This window comes from Anomalospiza imberbis, chromosome 26, assembly GCF_031753505.1.
Source record: "Anomalospiza imberbis isolate Cuckoo-Finch-1a 21T00152 chromosome 26, ASM3175350v1, whole genome shotgun sequence".
Taxonomy (NCBI): Eukaryota; Metazoa; Chordata; class Aves; order Passeriformes; family Viduidae; genus Anomalospiza; species Anomalospiza imberbis.
The window spans coordinates 5,796,461-5,817,095 of NC_089706.1; the positions used below are offsets into that span (position 1 = coordinate 5,796,461).

Here is a 20,635-nt window from a genome sequence, read left to right on the forward strand (position 1 = left end):
TCTCATTTGTTCCTTCAGAATCTTTTTTTCAATAATTTGTTTAGATTATGGTGTTTTGTAATTTGAATTTTTTTTTCTTCAAGGAGTCTCTAAGCACTAGCCCCCCTCCCCCAAGAGCAGAAGGAAAAAGCTCTTTGCAACATTCTTTAACACAACATGGAAAGAAAACCTTAGCTGATAAACCTGCTCATAATTCAATTAAATTAATAGAAATGGCATATAAAGTACTGACAAACTGTGGGCTGTGATAGCCAGTGCTTGCTCGTGGTTGTGTGCTGGGATTTTTGGATAACACTGGCTTCTGGAGGCATTGCAGGAGTTCAGGACTTGCCCTACACTGCCTGAAACAAGTGTAGGGGGGATAACAATTCAGCAAATACCTTGGTATGATACAGTCTAACAAGCAATTAATAAAACAAATAATAACAAAGAATGCTAAGCATTGAAATATTTTGCAATACTCTCCTTTTTTTTTTCCTTTGCCCAGACAAGGAAATGCGCAGTGTGGTGAAACTCCCTGAGAAGAAAGAGCTTTCTGGGGAGTCAGAGAAGGACAAATCCAAAGTCAAATCTAAAAAACCCACCAATGCTGTGAGTACCTCCTGCCTTCCTGCAGCTGCATGTTTTGCAGGCGTTTCTGGATTTCTCTAGGGTGTGTAGTAAAACCTGCTGTCACTGTGTCACATGGAGGACTCCTGTCTTCTTCCTGGAGCCCCAGGCTGAAGCACAGCAGTGGTTGTGCCTGCTGGAATATCAACGCTGCCAAAGTTTCCTGCTTCACAAAGCTGGAAATGACAGGACGGTTAAGCTTCATTATCTATAACTAAAGTAACATGTTTTCTGTCTCCAAAGTACAATCTCAAAAGAAGCATTTTGAAAGCATAGTCCAGTGGAAGTGGTTCTTGCGTGACCTGATGCCTCCCCACCGCTCTGTAACCTCAGGGGAGCTCCGTGCAGGCTGTGGCACATGGCACTTCACAGACCTGCCCCTAATTCCACTATTTCAGCCCTAAATTAGAAGCTTTGTTGTTCAAATGCATCTTACAAAACAACCCTGTTCCTGCTCCGGCTCTCCACACGCCACCAACTATCCCCCAAAACTCCACTGAAGGCAGTGGTGATTGTCTCACTTTTGAGAAGACAATGCTGAGATTCTTTCTGCCCATGCCACGAGTTGGGTCCCTCCTAAAACCAAACCTGTTCCCACTCAATCCACACCTGTGGCTGGTACCTGAGAATGAAGAGTGCAAATACCAGAAGCCTGGCATTCTCACCCCATAAATGAAAAAAGCTTGTGGGAGGAGCAGGAGATGCTGCTTTTTAACAACGTAAGGCAAGAGGTTCTGCCTGTCCTCATGACTCTGTTCTGTGTTTGGGAAGAGCCTTCCAGGCTACTGCTGGTGAGAGCTGGGTGTAGGACAGGCAGCAGAGAGCCCATCCCAGGCTGGAGTGCCTGAGCATGTTCCTTGGGCTTGGGAGCTGCTCTGTCAGAATTAAGAGCTACCCGCCTACCCAAAGCTCCACTGGGAGGTTGGAGCCTTCTCTGGGGAAAATAAGGAACATCCCCAGCAACAGGAGCTCCTTTCTCTCAAGATTTCTGTCTTCCAATGCAATTGGTCTCAGAGGGGAATGAAACACCTGAGGCTGTACATGGGAAAAGGGTTTGTGAGCCTCCAGCAGGTGTTGGGTTATTCCTGCCCAGCCCCAGGTGTTGGGTTATACCTGCCAAGGCCACAGTGCTGCTGATGTGAACTGTCCTGGCACTCAGTCAAGTCTTCTGGCATTTGGGAAAAAATGCATGGAAAGGTTGCAGCTCTTGTGGTCTTTTCTTAAATTACAGAGGAAGGTATTTAAACTTCTAAAAAATATTCAGGGTGTGTTTGTCTCATTTCCATTGCAGAGATAAAGAAAGAATAAGCTTTGGGAAGTGTCACAGATGGGAGTTAACAAACTGCTTTCACCCTGAGTTACCTTCAGCTGTCCCCTTCCTACTGTGGGATTTTGTGTTGCAGGTGGATCTGTATGTGTGTCTCCTGTGTGGCAGTGGGAATGATGAGGACCGACTCCTGCTGTGTGATGGCTGTGATGACAGTTACCACACCTTCTGTTTAATTCCACCCCTCCATGATGTTCCCAAAGGGGACTGGAGGTGTCCCCAGTGTCTGGCTCAGGTAATCTGACAAATCGCTGCAGTAAGGCCAAAGGCTAATACGTATTTTGTGGGTTTTTTTAAACTGATCACAGGAATAGAAAATACAATTTGTTGTTATTTCAGGTTGTGCAAATAAGGTGATAGAAGTAAAGCTAAAATGAAGACTGGGAATGCTTCATATTGCAAAGCTGGCACTTATTCTTTTGAGCTAAAAATTGAAGAACATTTTGGATTTTAGCTGACACCTTTTCTCTGTACTTAAAATTGGAGTCTCACTGGGTGCTTCAGTGTGGTGATTTATGGATCTTATCCTGCCTAGCTCTATGAGAGTAAGGAGAATTTAGGCATATTAATTCCTTAAAGAATTTTTTTAATGCAGATTTATAAATAAATTTTGTAATTTGGTGAATCAAGCAGAGTTTTTTCTTCTGACTCTGCCCTTTGGGAGTGTTTTCATTTCATTGGTGTCCTTCTCACTGCTCAGAAGCTGTTACAGGAGCCCATTTGTGTAAATCTGAGCACAGTGTTGCGTTAATGGGTTATAGAAACAATTACCTTTTCACTTGCAGGAGTGTAACAAGCCTCAAGAAGCCTTTGGGTTTGAGCAAGCAGCACGAGACTACACCCTCCGCACGTTTGGGGAAATGGCTGATGCCTTCAAGTCAGACTATTTTAACATGCCAGTACATGTATGTTCCTGCTTTATCCTCATGTTGGGTAGAGTTCATTTTGTGTGGTTAGCTAAAATAGGTAACTCTAAGGAGGGAGGAAGGGAGGGATTCTGGTTTTGAACGGGATGAAATCCCAAATCAGAGGTTCTCATTTACATCAGCGAATCCTGGTTCTTGCTGGTGTTGTGATTTCTGGTTCCACCAGCTACTTGTGTTTTTATTTGTTTTTTTCCCACTTTAGAAGTGTGTGTAGGGAAGAGAACGGTGACTGTCAGGCACTCCTGAGAGAACAGGGCAGCAGCATCTCTGCTGCAGTTGTTTTTCTCTTGTTGAAATCATTTTAAAATGGGGAAAATCTTGAGGCTAATGGAGGTTCTTCCCAGAGACAGCTTTGATGCACATGCTTCTCATCTACTGATTCCTCAGTATATATTCCCTCTTCTTCTGATACCTAGATGGTCCCCACTGAGCTGGTTGAAAAAGAATTTTGGAGACTTGTCAGTACCATTGAAGAGGATGTGACAGTGGAATACGGAGCTGACATTGCCTCAAAGGAGTTTGGCAGTGGCTTCCCTGTTAGAGGTGGGAAGTTTAAAGTTAGACCAGAAGAAGAGGTAGGTCTTTGAGTTCACTGTGGATGTTTTTATTGCAGTTTTTCATTGAATAACTCTCCTTAGTTGAAAGTACAATAATTGAACTGGGTTGCAAAGAGTTTGTTTTGTGTATCTGGCATAGTATTTGAAGAGGAGAGTTACATTGGCATTTTGAATAAATAAAATTTGTTGTGATCAGCCATTCAAAGCCATAGGTTTATTCTAGTAGTTGGTAAATAACTTCCAAACTAGATAAAACCAAATAAAAAAGGTCTCATTTTAACAAAGCAGGTCAGGTCAGGGTTGTGAAAGAGGCAAAGACAATGGAGGGTTTAGTCTTTGAGTCATTGAACTGTTTCTTATATTCCTTAGTTGGGAAAAGTGCTTCTCTGCTATTGCTCTTGAGCAGATTTGCTTTCTTGGGTTTTTCCCTTCCTGTTGTATAAACCTGGGACTGTTCTGTTCAATTTTCAGGAATACCTTGATAGTGGCTGGAATTTAAACAACATGCCTGTGATGGAGCAGTCTGTGCTTGCTCACATCACTGCGGACATCTGTGGGATGAAATTGCCCTGGCTGTACGTAGGAATGTGCTTTTCCTCATTTTGTTGGCATATAGAAGACCATTGGAGCTATTCCATTAATTATCTGCATTGGTGAGTTTGAGGAATAAACCCAGTCTAGGAAACAATCTCTCTTTCCTTCCCTATTCTCCTTAATTAGTGGACTAAAAGCAGATTCACAGAGCTCAGCCAGAGTAACCTGCTGTCCTGTTGCAGCAGGGTCAAATCTGACAGTGTAATTCCTACATTGATTTACTTTTGGACAAGAGGTCATGTTTTGGAAAGAGACATCCATTCCCAGTTTAAAAAAATCCATGAAAGATGCAGCAGATACTCCATCAAATGTTTTATTATACTCAGTGTAAACTAAAATCCATGCGAGTTTTCTTTTAAAAATCATCCAACTTCAGCTAGCAACTCAGTTCCGGCATGCTTTGTCTGTTGGATGGATCATGCTGTCATAAATCCTCTCATCAAGCCAACACTTGTCAGCTGTAATCAGGACAGATCTTTGCCATCTCTTTGATATTCTAAATAGACTGAACTCCTTGAACTTCTCACCTTACAACAGCTTTTCTAGAGTCTGGATTATGGTTGTCACTCTTCTTGAAACCTGTCAAGCTCTTTCTTTTCTTAGTTCATATGAGTATTCAAGCAGAATGGTAAAACCACATCCTAGCTGCTCTTCAGTGGGTCCTTTTTGGTTGGTTATTCAGTTGCTGCTCCTTGAAATAACAGCTTCTGCAGTGCAGCCCAGCAGCCAGTGACTTAATTCACTTGCTTTCATGGTGCTTACTTTAAAAAAACAAATGTTTGAGTGAGGGTGAGCAAAGGAGTGACAGTATTACATGATAAAAACTCTATTTCTTGTCATGTGTTACTGCTTTTTTTTTCTCTTTGTCTGAGTCTTCAGTCAGACTGAAAACTCTGTGTGGGAGAAGATATTGCAGCACAGATTTAATTTCTTTTAGGAGAGTTTCCCTCACTGTTCTTAGAATGGCTTTCTGTCCTCCATAGTTTGCCCCCAGTTGTATTACTGTCTGCAGAAGGCCAGAAAGGTGTGTTGGTGCATACAAGTACTTGTGCATACACGAGATACATCCAGACATAAAAAGTTGCTTGACCTACTTTCAGTTTATTTATCCTCCATCTGGAAAGTCCTTGATGTCCTTTCATTTGCAGATATTCTTCATTTCCCTTCAATGTGGAGGTTAAATCTGCGTTGGAGAGCAACGTGCAGTTGAGGTTAAAGCTGTTCTTGGCCAGAGCAGTCTGAATAACCTGTTTCTGCAGAGACAGTGCTCCAAACTCTGAATCAAAGGCTTCAAAAAGCAGGACTGGTTCTTGGGAGAGTCCTAGGGATGGCATGTCTGTCTTCAACGTTCCCATGTGCCTTGGAGGAGCCTGTGTCCTGCCTGGTGCAGTGTCGTGAGCAGCTAATCCCAAGTGACCCAGGCTGCAGCAGCCAAGCTTTCCTAGGGTTGAAGACAATAGTCCTCCTACAGAACTCTAAATCCTGTGTTAGTTCTAGAAATGGTAAAAGGGAAAAAAACCCCCAAACCTTTGCTTGGAAATAAATAAGATGTCGGTCCTGGACAGATGAAGAATTGGCATTGTTGCTGCTAGTATTTGTACAGGCAGGGATGTGGAGCAGTCAGGAAGCAGAGCAAAAAGACCTGTGACCTCCACTGCTGCTCCCTCAGGCTGCTGGCACCTCAACACGTGCGTTAGAACTGTCTGTTACTTGTTCCCCTGAGGTCCAGAGACCCCCCAGTTCCAATATCCTGCTCCAAGTTTAGCACAGTTCATCTCTGTTACCCATTCCTCAGTGCTGGCATCTATCAGGGAACAGAACTCTTGACTAGCCCAGTCCAGAGACAGAATGGTTTTTAGTTGCATCTGTGGCTGGTCTTCCTGGATTCCTAGAGTTGTCCCAGAAGGATGGGGCAGGTCCAAGGCTGCAAAGTCGTTTAATACTCTGTAACAACTCCGTGTGTGTAAGTCCTTGTATATAACTGCCCCTCCACAGTCCATCCTGCTGGCTGTCCTCTTCCCCTGACACAGGGGCTCTGTAAGTACAGGAATGAGCTCCTAGGGATGAGAGATAAACTTCTGGATTCACACTTCACTCTTATCTTTCGGAATCCTCCCAATTGCTTCATGATTGATGGAAGAAAAGAACACTTTTGGGTCAGTTTTAGACTGCCAACTTTTCAGAAGTCTTGGAATAAGGTGATTTGTCTGTTTTCTTTCTAAATACCTTTTCTAAGTTCATTATTTCTAAGGCCCTGGAGGCATTTTTGTCTCAGTGCTGCAGTGAGCCAGTGTCAGTGTAAGCTTGTAACAGTATCTGCTGGAACACATCTGCATCCCCTTAATTCTCTCAGCTGGCTTGCATCAGGTGCTGAAAATTCTTTGTTTCTGCTCTGGATACAGATTTTTTTCCCTTGAAGTCTTGCATAATTTGGAAGTTTGATTTCTACTTCTTATGTGTTGCTTTTATGGCAGTTATGCATAAGACAGAAAGAACTGGCTTTGGTTGTTGGACCCAAGAGGGTGTTTGTGTTCATGGGAAAAGACAGACAGTTTATGTTTTGAAGTTGTGCTGGAATCAGCCGAACTTCACTGAGGACTTCTTCAGACTTTTTCTCCCTCCCCCACAGTATTTGAAGTACCTGCTCAGAAGTGTAGGCAGTTAAAAACAGGTCTGGAGAAGAGGGACCTGTGTAAAATGTGAAGATTCAAGAATGTACAGAACCTTTGCATTCCTTCCTGGTGATATGCCCTTCCTTTGACATGGTGTATTTTAAAGCAGAAGACTAAAAATGTAACTTAAAGTTTGCTTATATTTAACTTTTTTTAATAATCTTGCAGGGGGGAGCCTAAAACGTGGTATGGAGCCCCAGGGTACGCAGCTGAGCAGCTGGAGGATGTAATGAAGAAACTTGCTCCAGAGCTATTTGAGTCCCAGCCAGATCTCTTGCACCAACTTGTCACCATAATGAACCCGAACACTTTGATGGCCCACGGGGTGCCTGTATGTGTCGGACTCCTGTGCTACTCCCCCAACCCAACCCTCTTTGGAACGCTACTTAAAGCTGATAATTGAAGCCACTTTTAGTACAGAGGTGGTGTGGTGGTTTCCATGTGTGTTGCATCTTCCTTATCCACTAAAATGTGCCAGTGTGAACAGATGGGCAATGGAATTGTTGCCTTTGGGATCAATTGGCAGACTCTTCTCTGGAGATCCATCTTGGATATTTCTATTTCTGTGTCTCAGCTGGAAGGTTTAGGCTTTACCTTTGGAACAATGGCAGGAGCTCTTGTATGTCTGTTCAATCAGACACTGTTTTTTTGGCATGGAGTTTCTGTCAAGGCCCCAAACTCCATTCTTTCTTTATTTGTCATCCACATTCTCTTATTTTTCCTGGATAAGTCCTTAGGTATTTAAAAAACATTTTTTCATCAGATTTCATCTTATTCCATACTAGGTTATTCATGGGAATTATGTCCCTTTACAACTTAATTGGCTTTTGATGAGCTGACCTTGGGACTTAAAGGAAAATCTGGAAAAAGTAGCAAAATTTGTGGTCTCTCCTATAGTAGCCTCCAAAATGGAAAGATGTAGAAAGACCTGCCTGCTTTCATGCTGACTGTATAGCCCCAACAGTCTTAGATGAACAATAATATGAATATTAAGGTTCCAAATTTCTCTTCCCCTTCAGCTGCACATTGGAGAGAGCTGGATCTGTGTTGACCCTAACCCTGAGGTGTGAGGAGCATAAGGTGCAGGCAGCCAGCCTAGAGCTGTTCAGAGTGGGGCGTGGCTGAGTGGAACCCTTGGCTTTCCAGGGTTTTATGTGACACTTTATCAGCTGCCAGTTGTAATTCTTGGGCTTATGGTTTAAAACTCTCAGAAGTCCTCACAGCAGTTACTGCAAGTTGGAAATCCATGTTCTCCTCACCAGCTGTGTTTGGGTGTGAGCTGACACTGGCCTGTCTGTCCCCCCAGGTGTACAGAACCAACCAGTGTGCTGGGGAGTTTGTTATCACCTTTCCCAGAGCTTACCACAGTGGCTTCAACCAGGGCTTCAACTTTGCTGAAGCTGTGAACTTCTGCACCGTGGACTGGGTACGTTCCAAACCAGATTTTCCCTAAGTGAGCAGTTCCAAAGCTGTTCCTAGCTGGTGTATAGCTCTGATTTATTGCTGATGCACAAATCTAGGCCACAGATCAGAAGGAGCCTGTTACTGGCAGCGTGGTGTTTGCTGAAGGTTTGTCATGCACTGAACTGTGGGCTGCCTCTGGTTCTGAAGATTTGGTTTGGAATTATGTATCAGGGCTGATGCAGCTTTTGCAGCAGGAGGGAGGCACAGTCCTGTGCATGCCTGGAGTATGAGATGCACCAGTGCTGCTATTTTTGTGTCCCCAAATTCCATCTCAAGTCAAAAGCTGGAATGAAATTTCTTAATTTATTGCAGTGGGAATTCTCCAAGAGGTGCTTTCTGCAGCTGGAAACCAAATCCAACTTGGGTTGGATTTGGATATCTAAAGCAGGATATCTTTTCTGCTTTAGCTTCTGTGATAAAGTTGGATAATACATGTAGCACATTGATAACAGTTAAAGACATTGATAGTCCTCTTGTGGGGAAAAAAATAGAAATTGCATCTCATGCGAGAGCATCCTCTTAGGTAGCAGAGGTGCTCTGGGTTTTTAGGGAAGAACACCTTAATGAGAAAAGAGCAGAAAGTTCTCAATTTCAGATGGAAGGTTTACAGAGCAGTGTGTCAGTCCCAGTAAGCTTCACTCAGCTCACTGAACCGACAGAGATGGGCACACATTACAGGTATTAGGTTAGATTTACTGAATAAGATCTTTGTCTTTTTAAAAATAAACACAAATAGAGGACAGTTGCTACTAAGTTACAAGTAATTTTACCTTCACAGCAAATGACTCAGACACACAGTGCTGTCTGATCTCACAAAGGCTTTTCTAAGCTTCTGATACTTCAAATTACTTCTCTTGTGAATTTATTTTCCCCCAAAAAAGGTTTTGGCTATTTGTAAGTGTAGCCCAACTGAAACATTGCTAGATGTAAAAAAAAACATTACTTAGAAGAAGGAGATTATTAATATTGCAAGAAAGCTTTCTGCACTTGACTGTGCTCACATGTCAGTTGGTTTGGTTTGGTTTTTCCTCTTGTCCTTCCATGAGTTTCACACTGGACCAAACACATAACCTTGTTGTACTCTGAGCATCCCTGTCTGCCTGCTCTTAAAATAGACCTGGGTGACCTGCCCAGCTCAGGATGAGCTGTGTGCTGTGCCTGCAGCCAGTTAGGGACATCAGTGCTCCCGGAGCCAGCAGTTTCCCATGCTGCAGCACAGTTCATGTCAGCAGGGAAAAGACCCAGAGTACCCTGCACCTGTGTGGGATGGGGCATTCCTCGAGTGGTGGGTACAGGCCAGGCTTATGTACTTGTCCTTTTGATGCTTCCTTGACCTCAGTGCATTTTTATATTGGATCTTCCTGAGCCCACTGTGGTTTAGTGAATTAGTAGCCCTTAATTACAGCCTCTGCAAGAGAAGGCACTTCCCTCAGCTGTCACCCATGGAGTACACTGGGAAAGAGCCACAAGCATTCCTGGTGTGCACAACTTGGGATCTTGATTTCTCTAGTTTTACCCTCTGAAGTATGAATATTGTTGCTGGAAGGATTTGTCTTGGCCTTTCCTTGGGGCAGTTTCTGGGTAGTAGCATACAGAGGGATTCCCTTGATGTCATTTCCCAAGTGCACCCTGTGATGCCGTGTCTGCCCCGCAGCTGCCCCTGGGCCGGCAGTGCGTGGAGCATTACCGGCTGCTCAACCGCTACTGCGTCTTCTCCCACGACGAGATGATCTGTAAAATGGCTTCCAAAGCAGATGTCCTGGACGTTGTGGTGGCCTCTACAGTCCAGAAAGACATGGCTATTATGATTGAAGAGGAGAAGAGGTTGCGTGAGAAGGTTGATAAACTGGTGAGTTGTAGGAAATAATGGTTTGCGTGGGAAGGGACTTTAAAGGTCATCTCGTTCCGTCCCCTGCCATGGGCAGGGACGCTTTCCACTAGACCAGGTTGTTGCCAGCCCTATCCAACCTGGGCTTGAGCACTTGGAGGGATGGAATTCATTGTAATGAATGAAGTAACAGTGAAACAGTGATATGAGAGCATGCTGGTTCTTGTACTGGGGTGTCAGAGGCTTAGAGGTACTTAGTCCCTTCCGAAGTTGTGGATTTCAGAGGAGCACCTGGGTAAAGAATCATTGATCATACACCTTATTTTAGTACCTGCCCTTTAATGTTGTTCAGAATGTCACTTTAAAGGTAATATTTGTACTTCCAGTCATTTGGTCAGAAAAGTTGATTTTTTTATTAACCAAGATTTCTGTCTACCTGGGTTGAGTATCTTATATCTAATCTTCATTATTCTTTTGATAAATTTACCTTTTGATGTTTTAGCTTGGAATAGCCTCCTCTTTGGAACAGTGACTTCTTCATTAGGCTTTGTTGTGACACTCTTGCAGGGAGTGACTGACTCAGAAAGGGTGACATTTGAGCTGTTCCCTGATGATGAGCGACAGTGCCTGAAGTGTAAAACCACCTGCTTCATGTCAGCAGTTTATTGTCCCTGCAAACCTGGCTTGTTGGTGTGCTTGTACCACGTTGAGGACCTCTGCTCCTGTCCCACCTACAAATACAAACTGGGGTAAGCTTGAGGTAGTAACTAATGCTGTGATCTGGAGATAGTATTGTTTGTGTAGGTACTGTGATTTGGTAATCTCTGCTGCCAGTGGGGCTACTCTCTGTTTCTGTTTCAGTCCTTTGCAAATCCAGTGCCTCCCCAACAATGGGACTGTTTTGTGCTCACACACAAAGCCTCTTCAGCATTCAGCTCTTCTTGCTCAATAATGGCAAAAATTGCTGGCTAAGTTAGTTTGCATTTTTTATAGCAACCAGGTCATTGTCCCTTAGATCCAGTCCTTGCCAAGGAGTATTGTTTTGCTTTTTGGAGCTTTCCTTCCTGTTGTTAACTTTGCTGTGCTTTTTAGTACATCTTTTGTCCTACATGAATGTAGCTTGCTCTAAGACAGTGTCCTTAATTGTCCCATAGAAATTGCTTTTTGAAGCAATTACAACATTGAAATTATCTCAAAAGGAACATGGTCTGGTTGTAAGGTCTTAATTGTGTAACCCTGAGTGCACAAAAGCTTATTTCTCTATTGTACGGACCAACACGTCTTAGAATTACCAAATGGTTTGGTGTGGAAGGGACCTTAAAGCTCATCTCATTCCATCCATGCCATGGGCAGGGGCACCTTCCAGCAGTCCAGGTTGCTCCAAGCCCCATCCAACCTGTGTCCTCATCTTGGTGCTCCTCCTTCCACCCTCCTGCTGCCTGCAGTGTTGCTGGAGGTTTGAGTTGTGTGCTGCCCGCAGGTACCGCTACACCCTGGAGGAGCTGTACCCGATGATGAACGCGCTCAAGATGCGCGCAGAGTCCTACAACGAGTGGGCTTCCAACGTCAACGACGCCCTGGAGGCAAAGATCAACAACAAAAAAAGTGAGGATTTTACCTACTGCCCGTAGCACATCATTTAAAACTACTGTTTTTTCAGTGTTGAGTTTCCAAACTGTAGTAACTTTCTTATTATGTGATAATCAAAAGACATCATTTATCACTTCATGTTTTTAAGTAAATATTTTAGCTGTTACAGTCCCAGAAGCAATGCTAAGCTGTCTCTGTGTGACAAGACTGTAAATCTTTTTGACACAAAGTGTAACTAAAATAGAAATAGAAATACATTTAATGCGTGTTGTTTCTAAGCCTTAGCATAGAAAATCCATCACAAAGGGAGACTCCTTAACTTAATGTCTTTCCCAACAGGTCTCATCAGTTTCAAGGCTTTGATAGAAGAATCAGAAATGAAAAAGTTCCCAGACAATGACCTGCTGCGACACCTCCGGCTGGTGACACAGGACGCAGACAAATGTGCCTCAGTGGCCCAGCAGCTGTTGAATGGCAAGAGACAGACCAGGTTAGTGCCACTCCATGTCTGCAGCAAAACTGGGCCACCAGAGATGGATGTCAGTGGTCAGTGATGGGTGCTAGTGTTCTGCAAGACTTAAAAATTAAAAGAATCTTTGTCTCCTCAGCAGAGCCATCTTTGACAGGGAGATTCAGCTTTACTGTACATAATAAGTTAAACATCCTGAGTTTTCAAATCTCTTCTTCCTCTGTGTTTGACAGTTAGTCTGTAAATTCAGACCAGTGTTCCCTGAAAAGAAAAAATTGTGTGGTATGTCTAGTCAAAGTAACACTCAACAAGATACAGTTCCCTTTCCTTTGTGCTGTGGGCACTGTAAATCTGTCCATAGTGCAGGTGTTGTTGTATTCATTACCTTCTGTGCTGTGGAAAAACAAAGTGCCTTAACTCCCTGAGCTGCTGGTGGTGGGAATGTTGTACGAGAGCTCTGAAAAAATACCTGCTCTTTACATTGAATCTTTTAGACAGGTTATTTGCTCGAGGGATTTGAAGTAAGGCAGTGTTCTTTGTGAGCTGCTTACCTGGTCCTGCTGGTACTCCATGTGTGAAATTAGCTGAAAAGAGCCAGAACAGAAGGCTAAGGCCAGTTCTCCTCATCGCACAAGTCTAGTTGTGCCTGTATTGATGTAAGAGTCTTTCTCTCAGGATTCACAAATTGCCATCTTCTGTTGTGTCATTCTTCACCCATAGATCCCAGACTAGTGTGGGTTGGAAGGGACCTTAAAGCCCATCTCATTCCACCCCCTGCTATGGGCAGGGACACCTTCCTCTGTACCAGGTTGCTCCAAGCCCTGTCTAACCTGGCCTTGGCCACTTCCAAGGATGGGGCACCTGCAGCTTCTCTGTGCAACCTGTGCCAGAGCCTCACCACCCTCCCAGGGAACAATTCCTTCCCAATATCCCAGCTAACCCTGCCCTCCTTCAGCTTAAAGCCATTGATCAGGGCACCCAGACTCACCATGGGCACACTGAGCCTTGCAGGATGGTGGTTTCTAAGAAAATGTTGGGTTTACATATGTGGAGAACAGTATGGTTCATGTCCACCAATTTAAAGTGTGATGTACTTCAGAAAAAATTGTCATTTGTCCCATTTGGAGAATTTTCACCCATTTCTGCTGCTTTGAACAATGTGGTGTTTATTGGAGAAGTTGCCTTTTGTGCTGGTGGAAGTGCTCGTGTGGTTCCTGCACGTCACCTGCCTCAGCAGGGGTCATGGAGCTCATCACTCCTGTGCTCTTGCAGCGCACTGAAGACTGGCTTGGAAGGACTTTGGGGGTAGAATGTTCTGCTGTCACACTTTGACATGATTCTTGTCTTTCTTCCTGTTCCCTCTGTAAGCCTTTGTAGTAGGAACTTGATTAAAATTCACTTTTGCTGTCCTGCACACACAGGAGGATGAAGCCTCTGTCACAGCAACATAAAAATACTGCAACAGGGAATGAGAAATTCAGCACTTCCACAGGCATGACTTCTGCCAGATGGGGAGCTTCCAACCTAGAGACTTCAGGCACCATCATCAAAGGACTTGTCCACTTCCGATCTCCTCCTTCATTTGGTGTTGAGCCATCTGGCGTCCCCAGTCTGTGTTCTCCTGGTGCTTGTTCAGGTCTCCCAGTGCTGAACTGGGAGTAGCAGCCAGGCCCTTCCCAGCTCCTCTGTGCCAGATGGGTCCTTCCTGCACTGAATGTGTCCCTGACTTTGTTTGGCCTGGGAAGAGCTGGGAACAGACTAGGTCTGTTCCTTTGTCACCATGAGAGGCTCTCAGCCTTCCTCACAGCTGGGCCTGCCAGCTCCTGCAGCGTCCCAGACTGACGAGTAATCGACCCTGTGCTGCTGCTGTACACAGTGTCAAGGCAGTGCTTGCACTGAGCTTCTTATTTGCTCTAGAAGAGGTTTTAGCCCTTCTCTCACAATCTCTTCCTGAATCTCTTTTGGCATGTTTCTGGGAAAAGTCCAGTTTCATGTCTTCATAATTTTTAGGAGTTTTAAAATTCGTGTTACTTGATTATTTTTTTTTTCTTACAAGGATGAAATGGGGAATGCTCACAACTTTTGAAGGAAAATATAAAGATAATTGTCTGCTTAAAATCTTACTACATGTTACATCACATGCAAACTCACAGCTGGAGCTCACATCTGCAGGATGCTTGATGACCTCCATCACACCCAGTGCCAGGTGTTGGTTAGGAAGGATTCTGGATTCTGCCTAAAATTTGATTTGTGCTTTTGGCAAACTTTCTATTGTGGACTGAGCATTTTGGTCTGATCCCGAGTTTGGAAGAGTCATGCAGGAGACTTGTCTCCTGCAGGAAGGTTGTCCCTGTCAGTCACAGCAGTCAGTGACACAGAGGGATCTTCTCCAGTGCAGTAAACACAGCAGTTCCTGGGGAGACCAGGACAGAAGGTAATAAATCAGTAAATCCTCCTTCTCTCCAGCTCCTCTGCAGTACCTGAAGAGATGCAAATGGGCTGTACATCCCTGTTTTCCTCTGGTTCTCTTGGTGCTGGGGGATTATGCACTCACAAATGCTGGCTTGGAGATGTTCTGTGAACATCTGAATGGGGCCAGAGCACAGTGTGGCCCTTGTTCTCCTGGCATTGGAAGGCAACAGTGTTCCTGCCCTGCTGCCATGTTTTTCCTGTCTATATCCTCTTCCTTCTCTAGGTCTGCTGAAGCCTGTTCTGTTTCTTAGAGTCTCTGAGAATTTGTGCTTGGAGACCTTTGTGACTAATACCCCTGGATGGATATGGGTTTGGCTTCTGTCGATGGTTTTTCTTAGGCTCATGTAATTTCTGGTTTTCAAAAACATCTTGTGACAGCTTTGCCATTTAGGTATGTGTATCTATATAAATATTTATGTATTTAAAAACCTGTGCTTTTTCTTGGAAGACACTATGGAGCTTGCTTAAAAACCAGTAGAACAAAGAAGCATGTAAAGAAATCTGTGTTGTACCTGAGGCTTTGAATTCATTTTTCTGTTCAACAGCTGACTGTGGGGTTTGGAACTCTCAATGTGATCCTGTGTATCTGTTAAAAATACCTATTTTTAACACAGAATGGTAAATTAAAATTTATTTTATAGTGTTCACATTCCAGTCATGCTGGCATATCCCGCTGGGCTGTTCTCCTCTTTTGTATAAATAACACACTGTGGATTCAGTTGGAGCCAGCATTGTAAGGGATCTCTTTCCTTTTCTGTTCAGGGTTCTCAGACCTCATTAATACTGGCTTGAGTTTAGAGAGGCTTTTAATATTGGGCAATTTGTTAACACTTATAAGCCACTTATTTGCTACAAAGCTTACAGATAAAAATAAAAACGCTGATTTCAGTGTAGAGAGGATTTTTCAGAAGTGCCTACACAACCTGTCAATATAAAACCCATTCAGAATTGGGATTTGTTCTCTTTTGGTGTGGGCATGGGCCGAGCTGACTACAATAGCTACTGCAACATAACTGAATAGTTTATCCACAGTTGCTTTGTGTTCTGGAAAAAAAAAAAGCTTAATTTTATTCCATAATAATCAGTGCCCTTCCAAGGCTGAGTAGTTGTTCCAGAATCCTATTTAATATGAGTGTTTCAAAAATAGCTCATTCTGCAGTGGCAGACTGAGGTTTCCCACGTGTGTGAGCCCTGGGCTGCTTGGATGCTTGTGAATGTTCTATTCCTGAAGAAGGCCTGGCTGACGTGAAATCATGAGCAGATGTCAGGGAATCAATAAATCACAGAATGGTTTGTGTGGGAAGGGACCTTAAAGCTCATCTTGTTCCACTCCCTGCAGGGACAGCTTCCACTAGACCAGCTTGCTCCAAGCCCTATCCAACCTGGCCTTGAAGTTCTGATGTGTATTTTTTTCTCCGGTGATAAGCAGGCGAGCTGCACGTGTCGTTGCAGGTACCGCTCCGGGGGAGGGAAGTGTCAGAACCAGCTGACGGTGAACGAGCTGCGGCTGTTCGTGAGGCAGCTCTACGCCCTGCCCTGTGTCCTCAGCCAGACACCACTGCTGAAGGTAACCTGGGAAGCCTTGGGAAGGGAGCAGGAGCATTTAGAGTGATGGGTTTGCACTGCGCTCATCTCCCATCTCGCTGTTTGCTCCAAGAGTTAATACCTGGGCACTGGCAGGCTGGGGTGACTTGTGCACATGGGATGCTGAAGAAAGGAGCTCTGACTAGCTGCTGCTCGTGGTCAGAAGAGTTTTATACTGCACAGGCAAATCAAACCATTCATGTTGTATGAAGGATTGGAGGAGAAGGAGCAGGATGACCTGGGTAACTACAGGTTAAAAGTTTGGGGTCAGTTACCTGGTCTGCTCTTATGAGTAAAGCCAGGTTGATCTGAGAACATTCAAACTCCCCAGTGCTCTGAGGGACAGCTCTCTCGTCCTTACCACTTTCCTTCTTTGTTAATCCAGAATCAGCTTTCTCAGTCTTGTAATTAGATCCCTCTTTGTGCTCTCAACCCACATTCCAGGAAACCCCACAGATAACTCCAGCCAAACCCAGCCCAGGCTGGCCAAATCCTCTCTCTAGCAGAAAACCTGCTGCTGGCTGGAGTCAGATCACTTTGAATCCCACAACCACCAGCTGTGCTGGTTCTGTGCTCCCCAGATGATGAGCCCTCAGGCAAACTGAAAGTAATTCAAGATCTTGTTTCAGAATTTGCCAAAATGTTCCATATCACACTGAGGGGCAATTAAAAAATCTGTGCAGCTGCAATTCCTGTCTTAAAGGAGAAGGGCTTTGCATATTCGTGACACTTGAAAGCAGGAGATGCCGTGTCCAGCTCTTGAACTGTCCCTCAAGTATCCACCCAACACTGAGACACCAGATGGTGCCATGGAAATGAATGGGAATAAACCAGTTCTAGTCAGCTTTGACTGGTGCTTTGGAAGCTTTATCTGCCCTGCAGTGTGTGGATCAGATTCGATGCAGTCCTATTTACAGTTATTTGTTTATAGCACTGAAGCTGTGAAGTTTTCTTGCTGGTTGAAAAGCAGAAATTTGGAAATGCCAGACATGCAAACAGTTCCTCTCCATCTGGCATTCCTGAACAGGGGAATAACAAACACATATGGTCAGAGTGTTCCTCTGTATCATCCTCAACAAGCCTCAATTATATGTCATTGTGCAAATCAGTCTGTTAATATAAATGACCAACATTACTGGAGATGGGTTCACAATTCAGTCTGTGTCTAAAAAGTGTTTTATTTCATGCTGGAGGAGGTTGCCCACCCTGGGAAACAGCCTCACTGAAAAAAGGCCAAGGTGTCAGCTGTGAGGGAAGAACTTCCTGCAGGAGCAGCATTTCAGGCAGTACTGGGAGTACTGGGCAGGTTGCTTCATACAGAATAATCCCCGCCTTCACTGTGGGATTACTCTGGTTGACTGTCCTTTATCCTGGGGAAAGTACAAACAGCCCCAGAAATACCTTTTGGGGTAATGAGCTGCTGAGTGCATGGAGAGAGAGAAGGTGTTCCCCTGCAGGAGAGAGTAAAATGCCTGTGGCTCACTGGGACTGTGGGGTGCAGCTCAAAAGCCTTAGCAGTGCAGCAAAAATGAACCTCAGAACTTCTGTGCCCTTCCCAGTGTATTGCAAAGCCTTCATAATCCTCACCTTTCTGTTCCTCAGCTGCCTGAGCCATTCCAAAACAAAGCCAGCCAGCAACACCCATGGAAGGCTCAATTTCCCTTTCCGTCTTTTCTGTTCTTCGGAGCCCCCTTTCTGACACCCCTGTGACTGGGATTGCCTTGTTCTGGGATACCCAAGCTTGTGGCCATGTTACATATGAGGAGGTGCTGGCAATGCTGCGCTGTGTGTTGAAAACACTATTCCAGTGTTTCAGCCCTCGGGATAATTTGCCATGTGCACTGTGTGCATTGCAGCAGGGGGTTTGCCAGGAGCCTGTGCTCCCGTTGGTAACCCTGCGCTTCCATGGTCAAGTGACTTGGCAGAGGACTTTCATCTGATTTATTGTTGCATTTGTGTATTTCAGGATCTCCTTGACCGTGTGGAAGCTTTCCAACAGCAAAGCCAAAAGCTCCTTTCTGAAGAGATGCCCAGTGCTGCAGAGCTGCAGGAGCTGCTGGACGTCAGCTTTGACTTCGACGTGGACCTGCCGCAGCTGCCGGAGCTGCGGACGCGGCTGGAGCAGGCGCGCTGGCTGGAGGACGTGCAGCTGGCCTGCTCAGAGCAGAGCTCCCTCACTCTGGATGACATGAGGCGCCTCATAGACTCCGGGGTGGGGCTCGCGCCCTACCCAGCAGTTGAGAAGGCGATGGCCAAGCTGCAGGAGCTCCTCACTGTGTCCGAGCACTGGGATGACAAAGCCAGGAACCTGATAAAGGCCAGGTAGAGCTAAATCTCAGTGTTGCATTTTGTAGTTCCATGAGTTGTTTCAGATGGAAGTTGCCCTGACTCCTGGAGGGGCTCCCCTTTGTTCATCCAGTTCCCAGCATGAAGGCAAAGCTTGTGCCAGCCAGAAGGGACAGGGCTGGAGGAGAAGGGGATGAGAGATGGAGCAGTTTCATGTGTCTTGCCTTGTAGTGTTTGTGTTGCTCAACCATCTCGTGTAAATTCTCCTTGTGCCACAGGAAAGGGGTTTAAGATGCCTCTTCCTTCTCTTCCACCTGCTCCCCTCCCCAGTTTCGGGCTGGAGGACACATGTTCAGATCCAGCTCAGATAGGTACCACCAGCAGGTAAAACTTCATAGTCCGTAGAGGTCCATGTAAGACTATTTCTAACTAACAAGGAGATTTTTCCAGATTAATTGCTGCAGTGAAGAATGAAATAAGCCAAATACATCCTTTCTAAGAAATTTTTTCTTGTGATTTTTACATTCTGATTTATAAAGTAAAACAGGGGAGAGCACAGCGTACTTAAAAATGAGGAACGTGGCACAAACTTATGTGCCAGGTTTCTTCCCTCAAGATTCCTTTCTTTTTTTTTTAATTTTGTCATACTTGAAGTATTGGAACATTTCTTACCCACTACTAACCACAGTGTTTTAAGACAACTTCATATAGCACTTTACTGACTAAATTTGAGTTTAACATATGATAGGGATCTGTGTTGTGTTTGTACCTCTCTAAAACCTCAGAAATACAGAAAAGCCCATTTCAGAGTTTTAACCTGCTAATGCAGAATCTCGCAGCTGGTGCTTCTCTGGGGTTTGGTGGGTGTTTGTCATCCAGAAGTTAATAAAAGGTACATCTTCTTTAAGTCCAAACGTGAGAATATTTCTAGTAAGAGGCCAGAGTAAGCAAACAGACATTTCTAAACCTGCCCTGCTCCTGACACCGCAGCTCTGCTGGGTGCAGCCAGTACTGAACATCATCAGTTATATCATCAATTGGTGTGGCCCTCTGATTTTAATACCCAGGTGAGTGGAAGAGTCCCCCCTGTAAGCAGCATCTCACATCAGGGCTCTTGTGTTCCCCCAGGCCCCGGCAGTCCCTGAGCAGCCTGGCAGCAGCAGTGAAGGAACTGGAGGAGATCCCAGCCTACCTCCCGAACGGAGCAGCACTGAAGGATGCGGTGCAGAAGGCCAAGGACTGGCTGCAGGAGGTGGAGGCTCTGCAGGTACGTGAGCCTGGCTGCTGGGTAGGGACAGTGCTCCTGCTCATGTCACCAGAGCCACCCCAAACCCCGTGTGTGCTCCAGGGCTCTGGTGTCGCTCTGGCTCAGAGCACCCAGTCTGGGGCATTGGTGGCCTCAGCCATGGAGCAGCTACACTCACTGCCCCGATTCTTGCTTCTGTTTCTGCTCTGTATTCCTTCACCTCCGCAACAAACTGCCTGCAGTAAAATCTATAAAACAGCTATTAGCAAAAATCTGAAGTTAAAAAGTTACTGCATTATGGAACTTCACCTTAAGGTCACTTTTTCTGGGTTGCTCAGTAACAACTCCCTGTTAATCACATTTTTGTGTAGTACACTGAGGCACAGAGTGCTGATACAGAAGTAGTTCCTGGCTCAGCCTTGCAAGTGCTCAAGCCAGGGGTCAATGGGACTGCCCAGATCAGTCCAGGGTGGCACTGGGATAGCCCTGATTTCACATTATGGAATAAATTGCCAAATATTTTCATTTGTCCTCATTTATTTTTCTATAAAGTGAGCTCTAATCTAGCTTAGGGGTATTTTCAGGCCCGTGTGGCCTAAATTCAGCTTTTAATAAAAATTTATTTTGGGCTCTTATTTTAAAACGTAATTTTCCTGGATTTAAATATTTTGAAGGAATAAAATTCATGTAATACTAACTTGCATTTGAGGGCTGTCTTGAAAGAATTTGAGTGATTTTTTTTTTTTTTTTTCTTGGCATTTGCTAATCTCTTGGTCTGGACTCTGAAATTCTGCCTCCCGAATATGGAAAACTAGTTCAGTCTGTGCCAAGAATTTCTGCTTCGGTCCTGTGAAGGTTTTGTGAATTGCCTGCAATCACTGTGACTCGCAGAAAGTTCTTGGCATCAGGACTTTAAAGTTGCTAGAGGTGTTGGGGGATGAATAGTTCTCCAGTCCCACACCTGCCTGTTCTAGAAATTACCTCTGGAATTACCTCTGGGTGTGTGGTACC

At 44.8% G+C, this 20,635-nt stretch overlaps 1 protein-coding gene across 4 annotated transcripts in view; it reads left to right on the forward strand.

Annotated features, from left to right (window-relative positions):
• The window catches only part of KDM5B (lysine demethylase 5B), a 55,164-nt gene that overhangs the window by 24,862 nt on the left and 9,667 nt on the right, over positions 1-20,635 (forward strand). For 3 of the 4 annotated variants that reach the window (XM_068173322.1, XM_068173321.1, XM_068173323.1), the window contains exons 7-21: positions 488-591; positions 2,013-2,171; positions 2,722-2,841; positions 3,279-3,437; positions 3,891-4,072; positions 6,854-7,016; positions 7,992-8,111; positions 9,804-9,998; positions 10,545-10,726; positions 11,458-11,582; positions 11,907-12,057; positions 15,961-16,075; positions 18,059-18,414; positions 18,709-18,762; positions 19,507-19,645. In XM_068173322.1, coding sequence (XP_068029423.1) covers positions 488-591; positions 2,013-2,171; positions 2,722-2,841; positions 3,279-3,437; positions 3,891-4,072; positions 6,854-7,016; positions 7,992-8,111; positions 9,804-9,998; positions 10,545-10,726; positions 11,458-11,582; positions 11,907-12,057; positions 15,961-16,075; positions 18,059-18,414; positions 18,709-18,762; positions 19,507-19,645 — 2,324 coding nt within the window. The remainder of the gene's footprint in view (positions 1-487; positions 592-2,012; positions 2,172-2,721; positions 2,842-3,278; positions 3,438-3,890; positions 4,073-6,853; positions 7,017-7,991; positions 8,112-9,803; positions 9,999-10,544; positions 10,727-11,457; positions 11,583-11,906; positions 12,058-15,960; positions 16,076-18,058; positions 18,415-18,708; positions 18,763-19,506; positions 19,646-20,635) is intronic. The other variant, XM_068173324.1, reaches the window with a different exon arrangement.